General features: G+C 49.8%; 2 protein-coding genes across 5 annotated transcripts in view; one reads left to right on the forward strand and one right to left on the reverse strand.

Annotated features, from left to right (window-relative positions):
• ABCG5 (ATP binding cassette subfamily G member 5) overlaps positions 1-11,852 on the reverse strand; it is a 44,037-nt gene extending 32,185 nt beyond the window's left edge. For 3 of the 4 annotated variants that reach the window (XR_008700239.1, XM_055539951.1, XM_055539953.1), the window contains exons 1-2: positions 11,239-11,852; positions 3,125-3,324 (exon numbers count right to left, since the gene is read on the reverse strand). Coding sequence is in view for 3 of the 4 variants with exons in the window: in XM_055539951.1 (XP_055395926.1) it covers positions 3,125-3,324; positions 11,239-11,363 (325 nt within the window). In the remaining variant the exon portion in view is untranslated. The remainder of the gene's footprint in view (positions 1-3,124; positions 3,325-11,238) is intronic. The other variant, XM_055539954.1, reaches the window with a different exon arrangement.
• ABCG8 (ATP binding cassette subfamily G member 8) lies at positions 24-19,086 on the forward strand. The gene is made up of 13 exons (XM_055539956.1): positions 24-308; positions 5,596-5,697; positions 6,563-6,713; positions 10,787-11,025; positions 11,486-11,618; positions 11,710-11,979; positions 13,536-13,698; positions 13,786-13,863; positions 14,716-14,915; positions 15,334-15,410; positions 16,068-16,335; positions 17,390-17,517; positions 17,602-19,086. The coding sequence occupies exons 1-13, from the start codon at positions 24-26 to the stop codon at positions 17,737-17,739; spliced, it is 2,232 nt and encodes a 743-aa protein (XP_055395931.1). The 3' UTR covers positions 17,740-19,086.
• The last annotated feature ends 408 nt before the right edge of the window (positions 19,087-19,494 follow it).

Consider the following 19,494-nt stretch of genomic DNA (forward strand, 5'->3'; position numbering starts at 1 on the left):
GGCGGGCCTGGGCTTGGCCGTGGATGCCATTATCTGATGTACCTTTAGCCAGTGTGTGTCTGTGTGTTATCTCAGCAGCGGGCAGAGCATACAGCCCGTGTTTGTGGGAGGGCTTGCCAGAGAGGAATGCTGGGAGCCAGACCAGAGGTTGCCCGGCTCTGGGAAGCAGACAACATTGGCCCTGGTCGGCAGCAGCTAAGCCCAAAGGAAACTGCAGAGTCAAAGCGCAGACACTGCAGGGCCCCATGGCAGAGGAGGCCCCAAAGAAGACAGGGCTAGAGAGAAGCGCTGCTCCGCAGAATGACTTGGTGAGTGATGGTGGGTCACAAGCATCCTGGTGGGTAGGGGGTGAATCAGACTCTTCTCTCCTCCTAAGGAACTTTCGGTCCTAACTCACCGCCAGGTCCACAAGCAGCAGGACTCTGCTTCCTGGGCATCAAAGGGCTGAGGGAAGCGGGGTCAGGTGTTGGTGGGGGCCTCTGAGGTCACATCCTGCCTGAAGGTGGCTCCTGCAGGGAAATGATGTCGTGTTTGTGACTTGGGTCGATCTGGCTCTTTTCTAAATGCGGCTCCATCACAGAAGGGCTTCCCTGATGGCTCAGTCAGTAAAGAGTCTGCCTGCAATGTGGGAAAGCTGGGTTCAATCCCTGGATTGGGAAGATCCCCTGGAGAAGGAAATTGCAACCCACTCCAGTATTCCTGCCTGGAGAATTCCATGGACAGAGGAGCCTGGTGGGCTACATGGGGTCACAAAAAGTCAAATACGACTAAGTGACTGACACTTTCACTTTTTCCAACACAGAAATGTGCTCACATGGCCTGGGGACACTGCAGTGTCTCCTCTGTCCCTGTGGCTATCAAGTTCAGAGACTCAGTGGCAACAAACTGATGAGACAGGGTGGCAGAGAACCTCGTGAGAACATCAGATCATATGCCCCAGATACAGCTACAGCAGGCAGTCGTAAGACCCTGGAGAGAGCTGGAAGAACAGGACCGCAGGGGACCAATAGGTTTCTGTCCAGGGTTTCTGTCCTCATTTAACATGAGAAATGTTTGCCTTAAAAAAAAAAAAAATGGCCTTTGACTGAAATCAGGATGTGGGCAGGGTTTGAAGCAAGAGGTGAAATCAGAACACAGAGAGGAAGCAGGTCCCCACCTTCCAGCCCCAGCCAACCCCGCTGTTTGATCAGTCTTCGATTGCCTGCGAAGGGGTGAGGGGTGGAGACAGAAAGACTGAAGGACTGAGGACTCCACACCACAGGAAGGGCCTCGGGCCACCCAGACTGGTCTTGAGCTGCTAGCACCTGACTTCAGCCAGGCCCCAGGAACCCACCCTCTCAGTCAGCTCTCAGCCACAGCAGGTAACCACTGTGCTCTGGGAATACCCCAGGGAGCCAACGTCTGCCAGGAAAGGATACCCCCGTGACTGCAGTGTGTACAGCCTGAATAGGAGACAAAATGTCCAATGATATTGAAAAGGACACTTTCTAGAAGGTCTGATAATTCAGACACCACAGTTTGGGATGCAAAGAACTGCCCGAATATGACACCCAGGAAGGGGTGCGGGCCCTGCCATTTCCAATTTCCTTTCCTTCACTCCTGTTCCTCAAGGTGCTGAGTGACAGTCTAACGTTTATGGTGCCCAGAACAAGAGGCTGAGGGCTATGTATCTTATGTCTTTGTCGTTGTTCAGTCGCTCAGTCGTGGCCAACTCTTTGCAACCCCATGGACTGCAGCACGCCAGGCTTCCCTGTCCTTCACCATCTCCTGGAGCTTCCTCAAACTCATGTCCATTGAGTCGGTGATTCCATCTAACTATCTCATGCTCTATCGCCCTCTTCTCCTCCTGCCCTCAATCTTTTGGGTCTTTTCCAGTGGAACTGTATCCTATGTCTAGATACTTAAAAATTATCAGTCAAGTTAAAAGCTATTAAATAAAATAGTTTCTATCCTCCTAAGTTGACATACCTTCTTCACAACATGGAAGGCCAGATGTAAACCAAGAAATTCTAGGACTTGTGGCTTCCAACACAAGCCACAGCCTGTCTCCCTTCTCTGCCCATGCTCAGCACCACACATGATCTCACACACCCGTGCATGGCCACCCCACCCTGCCCACCCACGTCACATCCACCCCTCCACAGACAAATGCCCCTCTGACCTGGGGTGCCCCAAGGGATGGGCCGAGGACAAGGTTCACACAGCCCTGGGAGTGGGCCTGAGGCCATCTGGGAATTTGGGGGTAGTGAGTACCCAGAGTGGCAAGTGCCCTCGGCCCACAGACTTCTCAGTCCATGGACCAAAGCCTGGCCAGAGGAGGACAAGAGGGGCCCAGGCCTCAGTGCAGAGTCTTCAGCACATCACTGCTTTCCCAGGGCACAGCCTCTGCATCTGAGAACAAGGAACTTGGGCTCGCGCTCCCTGAGTTTCCTTCTACTCTATGCTTCTGACTCAGGAATTTGATCAGAAGTTAATACAAGGAGAAATTACAATGTAGCCCAGCAGGAGCTGAGCTGGTTACCTACAAATAAACCTGCTTTTGCTTTTTTCCATGTCACCTGTCAGAAATTCAAGTGATGATCTGACAGTCATACTGATTAAGGTGTCAGCCGAATAGATATTTAAGCATTTGAAAAATACAGAGGGTTTGTCAAAACCTCAGGAAGAGTCTAACAAATCCTTCCTAGGAGCCAAGGAAAATATTTCAAAATGGAACAGAGGCAGCCCCCGCCCAGCCACGAGTTCTCTTCTGAGCGTTGAGCTGCCTGTGGTGGCTGGGGCCCCGGGCTGGCCTGTGCCTGCCTACTGTGCCCAGGATGAAGAGGGGTTGGAGGAACCCAGGAGCAGGTAGCACACGCCTCTCTCCTTTCTTTTGTCTTCTCATCCTGATGCCTCTTTCCCCAGGGCCCCAACACCCTTCACCTTCTTCAAGCTCCCGCCTGGAGAGTGGAACCCCTAGGTTTAAGATCACCACCACAACTTGCTCCAGACTCCAAAATTTCCAACCCTTTCTCAGCAACTCTTCCACCTCCAAAATCTAACCTGGTGAGCTTCTGGCCCAGGTGTTCGTTGCAGAGCTAACTCATTCCTTATACCAACTAACATCCCTCCTGCAGACGTTTACCTTTTAAAAACAAGCAAGTAGGGACTTCCCTGGCGGTCCAGTGGCTAAGACTCTGCACTCCGAATTCAGGGGTGCAGGTTTGATCCCTGGTCAGAGAGCTAAGATCCCACATGCCTTGAGGCCAAAAAAAAATCCGAAACATGAAACAGAAGCAATATTGTCCAATAAAGACTTTTAAAAATGCTCCACATTTAAAAAATCTGTAAAAGAAAAAAGAGCAGAATGCATGTTAGCCCAAGTGAGTCTCTCAATAATGGATCAACTTTCAGATGGTTTAACCAAATAAAATGGTAAAACTAGGCGGTGGGAATGCTAGTGGCGGAGGTGGGGAAGGAGAGTCAGGGCTGACCTGCTAGAACCCAGAGCTGCCCGTGACCACCCCAGGAGTTTCATTCTCCATCTCCGAGAGCACAACCCCCTCACCTCCTCACCTCCAGCTCCTCCAGCTGGGAGGACTCTGGACTTTCCCTCATGGACACCCTCTCTCAGCTTTAAAACATATTTTGAAATATTTCAGACAAAGCAGTTTAAAGAACAGTGAACTCCCATACCCAGCATAAACTTACCAATAGCTTTGAAAGTCATCCCCCCGCCCCTAACCTGCCCAGAACCTTCTCTCCCCACCTCAGAGACCTCTCCCCTCTGTATTTCTTCCTATACCCCAAAGACAATCCATCTGCTGACTTAGCTGTTTATCTTCCAATGTTTTTCTGTATAATATGCGACCTTGACTGCACTGGTTCAAACATTAAACAAGGTAAGTAGATCTGGTTGGCTGTTTCCACACTCTCCCAGAACTCTGGGGGCCACTCACAGTGGGCTTGCAACTCACCATCACCCATATATATTTCCCTCACCTCCACTGGGCTCAATGTCACTTTTAAGGGCCTCTTACCTCCACCATTGCAGGGGTGCTTTAAAAAAGACTGTTGGGTATTATTTTCACGTTAAGTCCCAAGCTATGTTGTGTTCACGTAAGGTACATGTGGACACTGTGTGTGCAGTGAAAATACACCTTGATCAGGCATGTCAAGGACATCATGCCTCTGTATCTGGCCTGTGTTGCTCCATCCTCAGTGTCTCGTCCGCTAAACTCTAAGCTTCCCAAAGACCGTCTTTTGCACAGTCACACCCCAAATTCCAAGCCTAAAGCATGTTGTGGGCCTCCTCGTGTTTGCTGGATGCTTGACTGACTGATCGAAGGAATGTATCAGTGGGGGAATAGCAGCCCTGAGGGGAGAAGATCGGAATCAACAGGAACTGGTTAATGAATGCATACTTTCCCTGCACTACCTCGAGCAAACAGAAATTTAATGCATTTTTAAAAAGCAGAAATCTTTTAAGGCAAGTTTTCCTTGTTTGGGCCTCAGCTATTTAAATGATTGAACTGATAAAACAGAAGGAATTCAGATCTGCAGATGGTGAGTATCATTCATGTTATCAGCTGATACCATGAAACACTGATTTACTTGATGTATATTCAAATAAAGCGGGCTTCCCTGGTAGCTCAGTTGGTAAAGAATCTGCCTGCAATGCAGGAGGCCCTGGTTCAATTCCTAGTCGGGAAGATCCCCTGGAGAAGGGATAGGCTACCCACTCCAGTATTCATGGGCTTCCTTGGTGGCTCACACAGTAAAGAATCCACCTGCAATGCAGTAGCCCTGGGTTCGATCCCTGGGTTGGGAAGATCCCCTGGAGGAGGGCATGGCAACCCACTCCAGTATTTTTGCCTGGAGAACCCCATGGACAGAGGAGCCTGGCGGGCTACAGCGTGTGGGGTCACAAAGAGTCGGATACGACTGAGCGACTAAGCACAGCACAGGTAAAGCAGCCATGTTTATGTGAACACAACATGGCTTGCGACTTACATAAAATAACATCATCAGCAAGATAATGACAATGAAGAGGATGATGGTAACAGTGATGACAGGGACTTACTCCAAAATCTCCCAACAGCATTTTGAAGAGCTTTGTTGTGCAAAATCCTTATCAAGATGCAACTTTCCTAAGAGCAATGTCTTCACAAGTATTGAGCACTAGCTTGTTGACAGCTGTTTTCCTCTCACATGCTAAGTACAGAAAGTCTGTTTGGGATGAGATACTAAGCCAGATTCAGGAAAGGAAAAGTTAAAAGGCGTTTTCCGAACACAGAGGCTCACAAAGCTCTCTCCAGTCCAGGGTCTGGGTCTTGTTCATGACAGGTTACTTGGATCAGGTTCCAGCAGCCTGTGGCTGAGCTTCTCTGGGTCAGGAGCTGGAGGGAAGCCCCGCAGTTTTCTCTGCAGGAAAGAGAAGCCCTGCCCTCATGGGTGCTCCCGTTTTCTCAGAGCCCTTGGGCTCCTCCTGCCTAAATCCATCTTTTGCCCACTTGGGATCCCATCCACACTAGCTCCTGCTCTCACCTCTCCAGATCGCCTCCCTCCCAAGTCCTCCTTCTAAAGAAGCCCCTCACCTGTCATGTCTCCCAGCAGGGCCTCCAGGACAGTGTGTTCTCCTCCGAAAGTGACAACAGCCTGTACTTCACCTACAGTGGCCAGCCCAACACCTTGGAAGTCCGAGATCTCAGCTACCAGGTAGAGACACAGCTGAGGACAGGTGGGAGGAGCAGAGAGGGCCAAACAATTCCCCAAGCAGAAGGGAAGGGTGAGTCCCAGCTGGGGACCCTCTGCCCCTAAGGACAGAGTTCAGGCTACACTGAGGCCTCATGTGTTGGGTGCAAACACCATGGAGATTTCCCTCAACTACACACATTGGAGCTGAGGTTGATGGCCATGAAAAAGAGAATGAGACCTTTGTTAAAACATAAAGCCAACCATGTGACTCTGTGTGAAAAAAAATCTCTAAACTTATTTTTAAACTTTATATTTTGAAATAATTTTAGACTTCTGAAAAAGCTGCAAAAATAGTGCAGAGTTCTTATATACCCTTTGTTCACCTTCCCCTAATGTTAACATCTTGCTTTCCCATAGCACAGTGATCAAAACTGAGACATTAACCACCGTATGATACTATTACCCAAACTACAGACTTGTATAAGATGTTATGGAAAAGCCCAAATGAACGTTTCAGCCAATCTAATAACAGTACACGTTATAGGTCTCCAGTGAGGACTGAATGAGATAAGGGACATAACAAACAGATGAACACAATGCCTTGCACACAGTAAACACTTGATAAGTTATTAGTAAATCACTGTTGAGTGAAAACATCATCTTGCCCCACGTCGTGTTTTTATTTCTGTTCTGCTATTACACACGCTTCCCACCTGTTCTCTTCAGACTTGGAAATGGCAGCTTCAGGTTCTCAGCATGGTGGAGCCTGCAGAGCCTGGGTGGGGGACTCCCTCAGGCCTGTTGTGTTTTGGGAGGAGGATTTCTCTTGAGGGGAGCTGAACAGAAGGTGAAGCTTTCTGAGGAACCTTTCTATGTCTCCCCACAGGTGGATATGGCCTCCCAGGTACCTTGGTTTAAGCAGCTGGCTCACTTCAAGATGCCCTGGACATCTCACAAGGACTCCTGTGAGCAGGGCATTCAGAACCTGAGCTTCAAAATGAGGAGTGGACAGATGCTGGCCGTCATAGGGAGCTCAGGTATCACCAGGGGCAAACAGCAGGGCAATGGGTTCTCTCTCTCCTGGGATGCAGGGCAGTCCCTCGAACAAATGGACGCTCCTCACAGAACTTTGCTGGGCAACAGAACAATACAGAAGAGTTGTGAGAGCACAAGTTCCAGGTCTGACAGAGCTGGGTTCAAATCTCAGCTCCTCTATTTACTAGCTTTCATGAATCACAAGCAGGCTTCTTGCAGCTGCAGCCAGAGCTCTGATCCTTCATTAATATAGGATGAAGGCATCAGGCAGCTCTGGAATTGAATGCTCTTTCCAGGGGACTCCTCCACCACAAGGAACACTCATTCATTGTCCTCCCCCGCCATCAGATTCCTATTTCAGTCAGACAGTGGGTAGGCACAGCCCCTGCCACAACTCACGTCTTGGATACCCCGAGTCTTAGTTCAACCTTCAACCATCGGCAAAAATTCAGATTTCTGAAGTGCTTCAAAAAGTCACTTCCATAGGCCAGACTTAGAGTGTAGAACGAGCTGGAAGGGGGCCTGGAGAACAGAGTTCTGTTCCCCGCACAGCATTCTACCTTTTCTTCTTCTGACCACCATGAAAACATCTTTAAAGGAGGTCTTCCTGCCCCGGCATCATTCCCCCTTCATTTAACAGGTGAGACCAAAGTTTAGAAAAGAGGAATGATTTACCTAAGGACATATATTTAATGCAGAATAAGAACTAGAACTCTGGTCTCCTGGTTCTCAGATGTTTAAAAAAAAATCAGCTGATTAAATTGTAAAGATCTTATTGGTTTTATTCAACAATTCATGAATTGGGCAGCATCCCATCTGGCAGAAAGTACTGTGTGGACTGGAAAGTTTATTTGGATTTTTCCATAAGATGTTGGCTCCAGCCCAATAGCTTTGGTGTGCGTGCTAAGTTGTTTCAGTCATGTCTGACTCTTTTTGCAACCCTATGAACCACAGCCCGCCAGGCTCCTTTGTCCATTGGGTTCTCCAGGCAAGAATACTGGAGTGGGTTACCATGCCCTCCTCCAGGGGATCTTCCCAACCCAGGGATCAAACCCTCGTCTCTCATATCTCCTGTACTGGCAGGTGGGTTCTTTACCACTAGCGCCACCTGGGAAGCCCAAAAGCTCTGGAGAGCTGTACAAAATGAAAGATTTTTACAGGCAGAACGAAGTAGGACAAGGAAGTTATTCTAGCAAAGGGCTGATTGTTTTAGGCAAGGTCACCTTTCTCTGGGGGACTGTAGGGGTCTATCTGGAGAAGGCAATGGCACCCCACTCCAGTACTCTTGCCTGGAAAATCCCGTGGACGGAGGAGCCTGGTGGGCTGCAGTCCATGGGGTTGCTAAGAGTCGGACACAACTGAGCGACTTCACTTTCACTTTTCACTTTCACGCACTGGAGAAGGAAATGGCAACCCACTCCAATGTTCTTGCCTGGAGAATCCCAGGGACCAGGAAGCCTGGTGGGCTTTTGTCTAAGGGGTCACACAGAGTCAGACACGACTGAAGCGACTTAGCAGCAGCATCAGGGGTCTATCAGTGCTGACTAGGCAATTTCAGATAGGCTGGTTTAAGATTCTATTCCCAGGAGAGATTGAAACTATAATTAAATTAGGTATTACATCTCAGTCTGGGGACATGGGGCTTAGCATAAGTTGACTCCACTTGGGGTTTGTTGTTTTTTTAAACACAGATCAAAGGCATTTCTCCCTTACACAGTGTCAGAGGGAGCACTTTATACCTTCCAATTAATCATTTCCAGAAGTAGAGATTACTCAACTTTTTGACCATCTGCTCCAAACTTTTAGTCTTCTGCTGGGGAAGTTCTGTTTACTGTCTAACCAGAGATCAAATGAGAGGATATGTGTCAATGAACTTTGTCACCGAAACAACACCCACAGGTCAAGTCCTGCCAACTGCTGGTCCTGGCCCTGCAATTCTGATCTAACAAGAAAAATGCGGAAACTTCATGGGCCAGTTTTGTTTGTTAACACCTGGTGGCTTTTCTGGTTACACCTGCTTTTTCTTCATGAACTGGGGATCTAGGGAACACACGGGCTTAACTAGGCACTTCAAGCTGAGAGTCATCACAGTTAATCCTGACCACCAGCGCTAGAATCCCTGATTTGCGGTTGAAGAAATGTAAGTCGGGAGAGGCCAAGCAGGAATCACACTGAGTGTGTGATTTTCGATTCTAGGCTAGTGTTGTTTAGCTACAGGTTTACTTGGCTGAAATTATTTAAATGATTTTTTAGAAAGGTTGTCAATTATACCACCTGTGACTTATATTCTGCCATGCGATTCTCCAGGCAAGAATACTGGAGTGGACTGCCATTCCCTTCTCCAGGGGATCTTCCCGACCCAGGAATCGAACCCACGTCTCCTGTATTGCAGGCAGATTCTTTACCGTCTGATCCAGGAGGAAAGCATACTCTGCTCACCAAAATTATAATAGTAAAATAAAATTAATTCAAACAGCCCCAGGCATTTAAGCTTCTATAGAATCAGCAGTGGTGCTTTTCCAATGAATGAATTTACTGAGTTGGCAAAGAGTCTTGAATGCCTGTGGGTGTTTTCTCCTGATTTACCGAGGATCTCCCCAAACATACCCTGACAACCTCCGCTGGAAAGACCACCTACACCTCTCACAGTTTTGTTCAGGAAACGTGGTCTTTCTGCCCCCTGATTGGGAATCCTAAGGTCCCTGTGTTGGGAAAGTTCCCTGTGCTTCCAGAGCCTGGATCCAGTGGTATCCAGGCTGAGCCAGGAGTAAGGCCAGAACCCTCCCTCTGGCTTCCCCCCGGCTATTTTGTGCCTCCTAAATTCTCTTGAATGAGGTGCACCCAGGAGGCAGTGGACAGGTCCCTTTCTACGCTGAAAACCTCTGGTCCATAAGCAGAAGGATGACTGAAGAGGCTACTTGATTTTTGCTTTTATGCACAAATAAAAGGGGACATGCGGCTGTGGGCAGGGGGCTGCTTGCAGAAGGCCTGGGAATGTGGCAAGGAAGAGTCATTACATCTGTGCATTGGCACTTTCCCTGTATAAAAACTACTTGGAAATTTTTCACTCCAAAAGGAATTTACAATAAGGAAACCAAAACCCTGCCTAGGGGAATTGGACTGAGCTGTTCTTGGCAGCTTTGTTTAAGAACGCCTTCCCAGACCCTAAGCCCTATTTGACTTGCAGTTTAAATGGCCATCAAAGAGTCTCACAGAATCGCATGGAACCTGATCCAATCGGACACTTCCCCAAATTGATAGCAATTACTATGTCATTCAGAAGTGGATGGCATTAATTTGTATGTAATAGATCTATTTTTTTAAAGAGAAAGTGAAAAGTAATAATGATAAAAATGAGAGTATAGAGAAATTTAGAACTACTGTGCTATAGTTTAAAAATCGTTTCCACATCTATTACTTCTCTATTTTTTTCTCCCTTTCTGAAAACAGGTTCCAGTTTTGCATTTTTAAAAGATACCTTATTAATTCTCCAAAACTAGTCTTTCCCACAATGCCAGCTTCTGAGCCAAATGATGGGGAATGATGAAATGTTGCTGGCAGGTTTGCCAGGCAAAAATAGTTAAGCTTCCTAGTACAATTAACACCAGCCCTGCTTGGGGGAGGGGACAGACACTCTGGGCACAGGCAGTCCTGTGACAACCAGGACTCCAGCCTTCTATCACGTAGCCACAGGCTGGCCTGACCTGAACACCCCAGATTCCTAAGGATGTTCAAGTTGGCTGCTCCATGCAGGTCAGAGGGCTGTGCCACCTTCCCTAGGGAAGGACAGAGCAGAACGTGGTGGCTGGAGGGTGCATGGGCAGCAGAAGCTTCCAACCTGGTCCCTGCAGAAGCTCCGTTCTTAGGAATATATTTTCTCTTTAATATTTATCTATTTGGCTGGGTTAGGGTAGGGGAAGTTGTGAGGGTGGCAAGAGTGGGGAATGTTCCTAGTTGGATCAGGATTTAGTTCCCAGACCAGGGATTGAACCTGGGTCCCTTGCATGGGAAGGCAGATTCTTAACCACTGAACCACCAGGGAAGCCCCTCAGGGATATTTCTGGTGGTTTCTCAGGTTGTGGGAGAGCCTCTTTGCTGGATGTGATCACCGGGCGAGGCCCTGGCGGCAATATTAAGTCAGGCCAAATCTGGATCAATGGGCAGCCCAGCACAGCACAGCTGGTGAGGAAGTGTGTGGCACACGTGCGCCAGCATGACCAGCTGCTCCCCAACCTCACCGTCCGGGAGACCCTGGCTTTCGTTGCCCAGCTGCGTCTGCCCAGAAACTTCTCCCAGGCCCAGCGCGACAAAAGGGTAACTAATTAATCCCAGTGACCCCAAGAAGCTATGACATCCTTCCCCTGCCCATCCTTCCCTCCCTGCCTCAGGGTCCAGCCATTCCAGGCCAACTGTGAGCAAGCCGGCTCACCATCTGTCCATCAGAAAAAATCCACCAAATGCTCAGCCCTGCCTTCCTTCCCCCGTTGTCCCATCTTAGCCCCAAATGTGGGATAAATATTTGCTTACTTGTTTTCCGGTTCTCCATGCTGGCTGGGAGCCGGGACATGGCCACAGTCCCAGCAAGTGGTGCCTTGCTCAGCAGAGGGAGCTGCTCCCGATGCGTGGAAAGAATCCGGGAACAAACATTGCATCAGGGAAATGTAGGCCAGAGCCTTAAACTCAGGGGTCTTTACTTTAGAGCCCGATCTGCCTGACCCGGAGCCGGCCCGCACAGCCTCTGTAAAGCCCCGGGACCGCCCTCCCTCTCACCCAGGTAGACGACGTGATCGCGGAGCTGCGGCTGCGGCAATGCGCCAACACGCGCGTGGGCAACATCTACGTGCGGGGCGTGTCGGGGGGCGAGCGGCGCAGAGTCAGCATCGGAGTGCAGCTGCTGTGGAACCCAGGTGAGGCCGGAGGGGCCCGCGTGAGCCGCCTGCCTTAATCCGGTCCAACTGGAGTCCTGCGCATTAAACCAGGCTTCTCTCCGTTGGGAAGGAATCCTTATCCTGGATGAACCCACCTCTGGGCTCGACAGCTTCACGGCCCACAACCTGGTGAAAACACTGTCCAGGCTGGCCAAAGGCAACAGGCTGGTGCTCCTCTCCATCCACCAGCCGCGCTCCGATATCTTCGGGCTGTTTGATTTGGTCCTCCTGATGACGTCTGGCACCACCATCTACCTGGGGGCAGCCCAGCACATGGTTCAGTATTTCACCGCAGTCGGCCACCCCTGTCCGCGGTACAGCAACCCTGCCGACTACTATGGTGAGTCAGCCAGGCCAGAGGCATGGAACAGGGCTGCCCTCGACCCCAACCCTGCCAGGAAAGAAACTCTCAGGGGCTTCAGGGGAATAGGACCAAGGATGGAGGCAGGGGCAGAAATGGGGTGTATTTCAGGGTTCAGTTTACCCAGCATCAAATGCTAGGAATGGCACACCCTTGTGCACATGACTATTAAGAACCTCATGAGAGTTCCAAATCAGAGGACATATAATCCAAGAGAGTTTGGATCAGTTTCTGGAATTATGGTCTTTATTCAGGTTCTGTAGAGAGAACAGGAAATTTGGAGTTGGAAGCCACTAGGAAATCTTAAAGCTGTGCCCTGGTTCCCCAACAAACGCAGGGAACCCAGAGGCTGTGGATGGGAGGCCCAAAGCACAGACCAGTTCAGTGCCTTTTGGGGGGTCTTGACCTGTGAGTCTCTAGATACGAAAATTGCTCTCAGCACCAGAGATGCCCTCCTGCTTGGGGTCCTGAGACCTCAGCATATGGCCCTCTATTCTTGCGGGGACAGATGCCTTTCCAGGTGCCCACCTTGAAAGCAGGCCCTGGGTCCTGAGTGCTGAGCAGTGCCCTAGCTGCTGGACAGGCTGCATGGCTGTACCAGGGCCAGGAGAGCAGCAGCTGTGGTTTGTCCCATAGATCACCTGGAGCCCAGCCTTCCTCCCAGGATGGCCTGGTGTAGCAAGGGCCTTCCCAATACACATGTGGGTAAGGACCAGTTCCTTGAGGGCAGACACTGCAGAGGGTGTCCCTTTGACCCTTGCGGCCCTGCCAGGCCATGGTCATCTTCGTCCTTACAGATGAGAAGACTGGAGTTCTTGCAGTCAGGTGCAGAAATGGGCCTCTCACCTCCCGTGCCCAGGAGGGAACACCCTTCTCCCAGTATCCACCCTCCAGCCCTCTAAGAGGCCACTCTTTCTGGCCCACCAGCTCTTGCCCTCTGTACTCACTCACACTGTGAACTCCCCGGGAGGTCATCCATCTCCCTGTGCTCAGATATCAGCTTGGCTTCCTGCCAATGTGTCATCCTCTGGTCGATCATCCCCAGATAAAGGAGCAGAGGGCATCTGCCAGCCTGGCCACTGAAAGCAACATACTGTAACCCTAGAGAGAAGTTGCCAGAAATCAGGTGCCCACATCTGGAAAAACAAATCTTTTTCTTAATTTTATATTATTCTGCCTCACAGATACAATTTTATATTATTCATGCCTCACAAATCTGAGGGCATGGCCTGGCAGTGCCCAGAGAATCTGACACTTGAAGTTATGGCCCTACACAGTGAGGAGACCCTTCATGATTTACAAGGCCCCTCTGAGATGTTTTCCTGCCTTGAGATGTGTCATGAAAATGGGGAAAGGAAAGAGGCAGAGAGGTGAAGAGTGAGTCCCCCTGGGCATCTCTCTGCCTCTGTTCTGATCACTTTGTGGTCCACTCTCAGAGGGTGGGGAGCGTGCCCCAGGGTCCCCTCTGACAGCATCGTGGGCCATGAGACCTGTGGGACCCAGGTCACCCATGGCCCCGCTCCCGATGCTTACAGTGGACTTGACCAGCATTGACAGACGAAGCAAAGAGCAGGAAGTGGCCACCAGGGAGACGGCTCGGTCCCTTGCGGCCTTGTTTAAAGAAAAAGTGCGTGGCTTTGATGACTTTCTATGGACAGCGGAGTCAAGGGAGCAGGGTGTGGGCACTTGTGTGCAGAGGTAAGGCAATGGGTGGCCCGGTGGGGAGAGCACCCTGCAGAAAGTGGCCGTCCCTACACCCCCATGACACTCTCTATCTCCTGACAGCCCGGCTCCTGACACCAACCTATTCCAGGCTCCCACTAAGCTGCCTGGCCCCCTACAGCAGTTTGCCATACTGATCCGGTAATTATTTGCCATTTCATCACCCCCTTAGCCCCCAAAAGTCTTAGTTGTATCAAATTAAGCCCTTTAGAGCTAAAGTGAATTTGAAGGAGGAATTTAATTTGAAGAGGTAGGGTCATTTGAAAAAATCAGCACCAGCCCTCCATGTGATACAGAGAACTCCTATTCCTTTGATTCTTTAAACAAAATCAACATTTCCTTGCTAGCCAGATGCTCGTAGAAGTCACCCAGAATCATTGTAAAAAATTTAATTGATACAGGAGACCCTCAAGTGGACAAGGGAAATTTCCCTGCTATGTGAGCCCTCACAGAAAACCAGATCTGAGTGTTTGGTGTGAGTCCAGGATGTTTCCATGCACATAAATATTTTAATATATAAATGATATCATGCTAAGTCGCTTTGGTTGTGTCTGACTCTTTGTGACCCTGTGGACTGTAGCCTGCCAGGCTCCTCTGTCCATAGGATTTTCTAGGCAAGAATACTAGAGTGGGTTGCCATTTCCTCCTCTAAGGCATCTTCCTGACCCAGGGATAGAAGTCTTATATCTTATGTCTCCTTGTACGTACATCGTTACACTTCTGATTGGCTATTTCCTCAGGATGACTTCTTTAAACAAAATTGCAAGGTGATACAGTGTTGGTAAAAGTCACAATCATTTCCTGAGTACCGACTGTGAGACAGATGCGCTCATCAGTCACCTCACTTGACCCACACAGTAACTGTGAGGTGGGCACCACTCTTCCCATTTTACAAAGGAGAAAAATGAGGCTTACGGAGATTACAAGACATTGCCAAGGTCACAGTGCTGGGGTCTGGTGTTCCCTTGGCACCTCTTTCTTCTGTTTTTTAAGTCGTCAGATTTCCAACGACTTCCGAGACCTGCCAACCCTCCTCATCCACGGGGCGGAGGCCTGCCTGATGTCCCTGATCATCGGGTTCCTCTACTACGGCCACGGGGCTATCCAGCTCTCCTTGACAGACACGGCGGCCCTCTTGTTCATGATCGGAGCTCTTGTCCCTTTCAACGTGATCCTGGATGTCATCTCCAAATGTGAGTGTGGCCTGCTCTCTGTGACCCACATGCAGGGCTGTGTCAGCCATGCTCTGAACTGGATCAGGGTTGGCCTGAGTTCCGCATAGCTCCTGGAGGAGACAGGTCTGCTGAACAATTTCACCATGACCACTAAATAAAAGCTGAGGGTTGTTTTTAAACTTCATATATTAATATCAGTATTTGCAAATGAGAACAAATTACCTAGGAGTCTGAGGCTTTTCTCTCCTAGCAGGAGTTATATTGATAGCAATGCACAAGTCACAGAATTATAAACATCTGAATTAAGATCAAAAATTGCCTTTTTATTTTAATATATGACATTGAGGCAATAAAACTAGTTTTAATTGTACAAAGAGAGACTCAAACAGCAACACTGTAATTTCATTTTTTCATTCTCCTTTTCTCCCCTTTTTAGGTCACTCAGAGAGGGCACTGCTTTACTATGAACTAGAAGATGGGCTGTACACGGCGGGGCCATATTTCTTTGCCAAGGTGACTGGTCAGGCTTCAGAGTGAGTGCCACATGGAACAGTGGGCAGAAGAATCTTCTCCACATTATACAGAAGTTACAGGGAAGCATTTTGCTCAGTGGTGGGGCTGAGCATCATCTGTGGTTGCAGATGCCACAATCCTTAGGAGAGTTTCAGAGACTTGATGAGTCTCTGATAAATTTTTCAAACATTTATCAGAGGGCTAGGACCATGGACCAGGAATGACAATTTTCTGGCCACCAGAAACCTAACAGAGAAGAGGTGGGAAACACAACTAGCGTACTTCACCTCTCCAGTCTCTCCACGTCCCTGGAAAGCAGGTTGGAAGGTTTGATGGTCCTCATTTCAAAGAAGTGGAGGCTCAGAGAAGTTAAGTGGCTGCCTCCAGGCCACACAGCTACCATGTCTGGGTAGGCAGAGTAGGGATTTGAAACCAGGTCTCCAGAGCTCTGAACTGCCCCAGAGGGAGCATACAGCATCTGCAGGGGGAAGTCAGCAGTGAGTTCATGCTTGTGGGTCCCACACACCTGTGCCCACTAACCCTCCAGTGGCAACCCCAGTCACCACCAGGAGGGAAGGCTGGGGACACTGGGGGCTGCTGCCTTTGAACACTGAAAGATCAGCAGCAAATAAAGGTGCTGGCTCACATCCTTTGCAGATCCTGGGGGAGTTTCCTGAGCACTGTGTCTACATCATCATCTATGGAATGCCCATCTACTGGCTGGCCAACCTGCGCCCAGGCCTCGAGCCCTTCCTGCTGCACTTCCTGCTGGTGTGGCTGGTGGTCTTCTGCTGCCGGGTCATGGCCCTGGCCGCCGCTGCCCTGCTCCCCACCTTTCACATGTCCTCCTTCTTCGGCAACGCTCTCTACAATTCCTTCTACCTCACCGGGGGCTTCATGATAAGCTTGGACAATCTGTGGACAGGTGAGGTCGGCTCTCCTCACCTGCTCAAGCTTTTTGAGGCCTTCTGTGGCTGGATCAGTCTGCTTTCCTCTGGCGTTGTGAGCTCATTACTTCATCCCAACTCAGAGTTGGGAGCAGATTCAAAGGAAGGGCTCCATGGTGGGGTGCGGCAGATGGCATCTTCTCATACAGCCCAGCTGACATCCAGGGGCCACCTTTGATTCTCCCTCCCTACATCACCAGTGAGCCAAATCACTTCTTCCACCCATGTCTTTCTGAAATGTCCTCTTGCCTCATCCCCTGCCCTGGCTCCTATCAGCTGATCTTGGGCCAACTGTGATAGGCTGGTGTCTATGACCCTGGTTCCTCCACGTCTGAACCCTCACCCCTGCAGCGCTAGCTCCCTAAGGTACAGAGCCAGTCACTGCTTTGTCCCAGTGGGCCCGGGGCTGCTCATTCCTGGCTGCCTCCACCCGACTCTTCTGAAGCCCCCAGTATGCTCCACGCCCCCACAACTGAGCCTGTAGATCACCGCTGTTCACCTTCCATGGGCCTTTCCTGATGAGCCGGGCAGGGTTCACTGCTTCCTCCTCCTCCCTGAGCCAGGATGCCTCCAAGGGGTCAGGGTACAGACTCAGTCATCTCTGTAATCACTGGTGTGGGGCTGCCGAGACTCCAGAGTCCGTACGTTCTGTGAAGCTGAGCACGTGCTGGACCTAATCAATTACTCTGTGGAGTTACTATAGGTCAAGCACGTGCTGGACACCTGATGAAATTACTCTGTGGAGTTACTATAGGTCAAGCACATGCTGGACACCTAGTGAAATTACTCTCTGGAGTAGTTACTGTAGGTCAAGTGCACGGTGATCCTGCAGCCACTCAGCCGCTCTGTCCCAGCAGTCCATGTCTCCAGCTTCCCCTCTGCCCTTTCACCCTTTTGTTCTCTCCCCCACTCTCAGCTCCCTCAGGGGACTTGCTGCCCCTGGGTCAGAGCCACCAGGGCATCTCTGCAGACCCACTTCCTAGGAGGCAGGTGGTTAGACCCTTTGAATAATATGACTCTCACTCTCTCCAGTGCCTGCGTTGATTTCCAAGGTGTCCTTCCTCCGATGGTGTTTTGAAGGGCTGATGAAGATCCAGTTTAGTGGGCACGCTTATTACATGGAAGCTGGCAACATCACCATCCGTATCCCGGGAGACATGGTAAGTAGCCCAGGCCTTGGCTGTACGTAGACAGCAGCCCTCTGAGCGTGTTCTTAATGAGCTCACTGATGTCTCTGTCCGCAGATCCTCAATTCCATGGGCCTGAACTCTTATCCGCTCTACGCCATCTACTTCTTTGTCATTGGCATCAGTTGTGGCTTCGTGATCCTGTACTATCTGTCCTTAAGGTTCATCAAACAGAAATCAAGTCAGGACTGGTGATTCACGCCCAGACTCCTGCCTGCTGGTGGGGGACTCAAGAAGGCCATTCAGCTGCACTCCCTTCCTCCCAAGGAGCCCCTTCCCAGGCACAGGGAGGACCCAGACAAAGCTCCGCTACAGCCGGTCCACACTGCTGCAGTGGCACAGGCTGGCCACAGGATGGCAGTAGAATAAAGACAGTCAAAAGGGATTTCTGCTCACCAGCTAGAGCTTGAGTTTACTGGGAACCTGGAACCCATACCTGGGGGACACCTACAATGTCATTAATTTATTTCCTTTTGATGTATATATTTGTATAGGCAACTAATACAAGATGGGAGCAAATTAGGTGTGAATCGAGGAGTTAGGCCACGTGGAAACAGTAATGTAATAGCTAGCGGAGTATTTGGCCTCATCTTCCAGGGTCCCCAAACTCTGAGCCATTCTCAATACAGGAAATGACCTAAAACATACCAGCGAGATGCCATCTCTTCTTTTTGTGTGAGGTCTTGTGCGCCAAAAGCTAAACTGAACAATTAAATATTTATTGAGCAATTGCTCTGCGCCAGATTCAGGGCAGAACACTTTTTTATGTGGATCACGTTATTCAGTTCTCTCTTAAAACAACCCTTTGTGGTAGGCAGTATCCCATTTTATAGATGAAGAAACAGAGGCACAGACTGTCTACTAAGTAAGGTCACAGGCCTAATATATGGGGGAGTCACGTGAGGTCAGAAAGGCCTATAGGAGTTAGCGGGCAGAAGGCAAGTCCTGGGCCACTGTAAGGCTTGGAAGCCCAGGAAGGCTCCAGAAGATGAAGAGGTTTATGGACACTATGGCAGCTCAGCCAGGCCTCTCACGGTACATCTCACCTCTCTGGCTGAGTCTCAGACCAGCCTGGAACCTTTTGCAGTGACTGGTATGGCCCTGGTCATGTGTTTCCTGTCTGAGCTTTGAGGACCAGCTGACCCAAAACAGGTACACAGAAAGTAAGGAGGAAATTATCCTCAAAGGAAAACCAGAGTGTGAAACAATAAGAAGGGGCAAGGTAGATGGTTAGGAGGCAAACAGTGAATGTTCTCCTCGGGTTTTCTAGACTATCCAGAGCTACTTGAAGTGTGAACCCTGGGCAGCAGCATGTGTCCTGCCTGGGAGCTGGTTAGACTGTCGGTATCTCAGGCACCAGCCAGACCCACTGAATCAGAATCTATTTTGGAAAGATCCCCTGGGCTTCCCTGGTAGTCCAGTGGCTAAGAATCCTCCTGCCAATGCAGGGGACTTGGGTTTGATTCCTGGTTAGGAAGCTCCCGCATGCTGAGGGGCAGCTAAGCCCATGTGCCACAACTGCGGAGCCCACATGCTGCAACTGCTGAAGACCATGCACCTAGAGCCCGGGCTCTGCAAAAGAGGAGCCCTGCAGTGAGAAAGCCTGCGCACTCCCAACAGAAAGCAGTCCCTGCTTGCTGCAACTAGAGAAAGCCCACATGCATAAATGAAGATCCAGTGCAGCCACAAGGAAATTAAAAAATATATATATATCCCTGGCCAAAAAGTAAATAAATAGATCCTCAGGTGATCTGTATGTACATCCAGGCTTGAGCAGTGCCTAGCACACTTCCCTTATATAAGATATCCACCCAACTTGGGATATTCATGTTACACCGTAACACTTCACATGCGTCACTGTTACATTTCACCATCCAAAGGGCAGACCCCACTCAAGACTCATTTACTGTTCTGACAATGTTCTGCATAGCAAAAGGAGCCAGGTCAGGA

The sequence above is a fragment of the Bubalus kerabau genome, chromosome 11 (assembly GCF_029407905.1).
Source record: "Bubalus kerabau isolate K-KA32 ecotype Philippines breed swamp buffalo chromosome 11, PCC_UOA_SB_1v2, whole genome shotgun sequence".
NCBI lineage: Eukaryota > Metazoa > Chordata > Mammalia > Artiodactyla > Bovidae > Bubalus > Bubalus kerabau.